The 474-nt window shown below is 75.1% G+C and overlaps 1 protein-coding gene across 1 annotated transcript in view; it reads left to right on the top strand.

Annotated features, from left to right (window-relative positions):
* The window catches only part of LOC103251193 (mucin-5AC-like), a gene marked incomplete at both ends in the record, with an annotated part of 38570 nt that extends 38225 nt beyond the window's left edge, over nucleotides 1–345 (top strand). The window contains one exon of the mRNA XM_021708430.1: nucleotides 228–345. Coding sequence (XP_021564105.1) covers nucleotides 228–345 — 118 coding nt within the window. The remainder of the gene's footprint in view (nucleotides 1–227) is intronic.
* Between the last annotated feature and the right edge of the window lie 129 nt (nucleotides 346–474).

The raw sequence follows: 474 nt of genomic DNA, 5'->3' as shown, positions 1-474 counted from the left end.
GCAGGCCGGGGGGTGCCGCAGACCTGCCGAGGGCGGGGAGGCACAGCAGGGAAGGAGGGACAGGCGCTGAGGCTCCCAGCCTTGGGGCGGGCCGGGGGCCCTTCCCGGTGAGGGGCTCGTCACCAGGGCTGGGGCTTCTTAGAGGCGGGACGGGGGGCACCCCAGCCCCGGGCAGGCGGCCCCAGTGCTTTGCGTGGCCGGCCCTGCGCTCACCACCCCGCCCCCAGGCACGGTGCTGGACGATGTCACACTCTCCGGCTGCCTGCCGCTCTGGCAGTGCCCCTGCACCCACGGCGGCCACACCTACGCCCCCGGCGCCTCCTTCAACACCAGCTGCAGCTCCTGGTAGGCCTACCAGCTCTGGCCGGGCTGGGGGCGCAGGTGGGCTGGGCCCAGCCTGACACGCCCCTTCCCTGGACGCCTCCCCCAGCACCTGCTCCGGGGGCCTGTGGCAGTGCCAGGACCGGCCATGCC

The sequence above is a fragment of the Carlito syrichta genome, unplaced genomic scaffold (genome assembly GCF_000164805.1).
Source record: "Carlito syrichta isolate Samal-C Ts95f unplaced genomic scaffold, Tarsius_syrichta-2.0.1 Scaffold136907, whole genome shotgun sequence".
Lineage (NCBI taxonomy): Eukaryota > Metazoa > Chordata > Mammalia > Primates > Tarsiidae > Carlito > Carlito syrichta.
The sequence above is the reverse complement of the archived record's forward strand: the minus strand, read 5'-3'. Positions and strand labels throughout refer to the sequence as shown.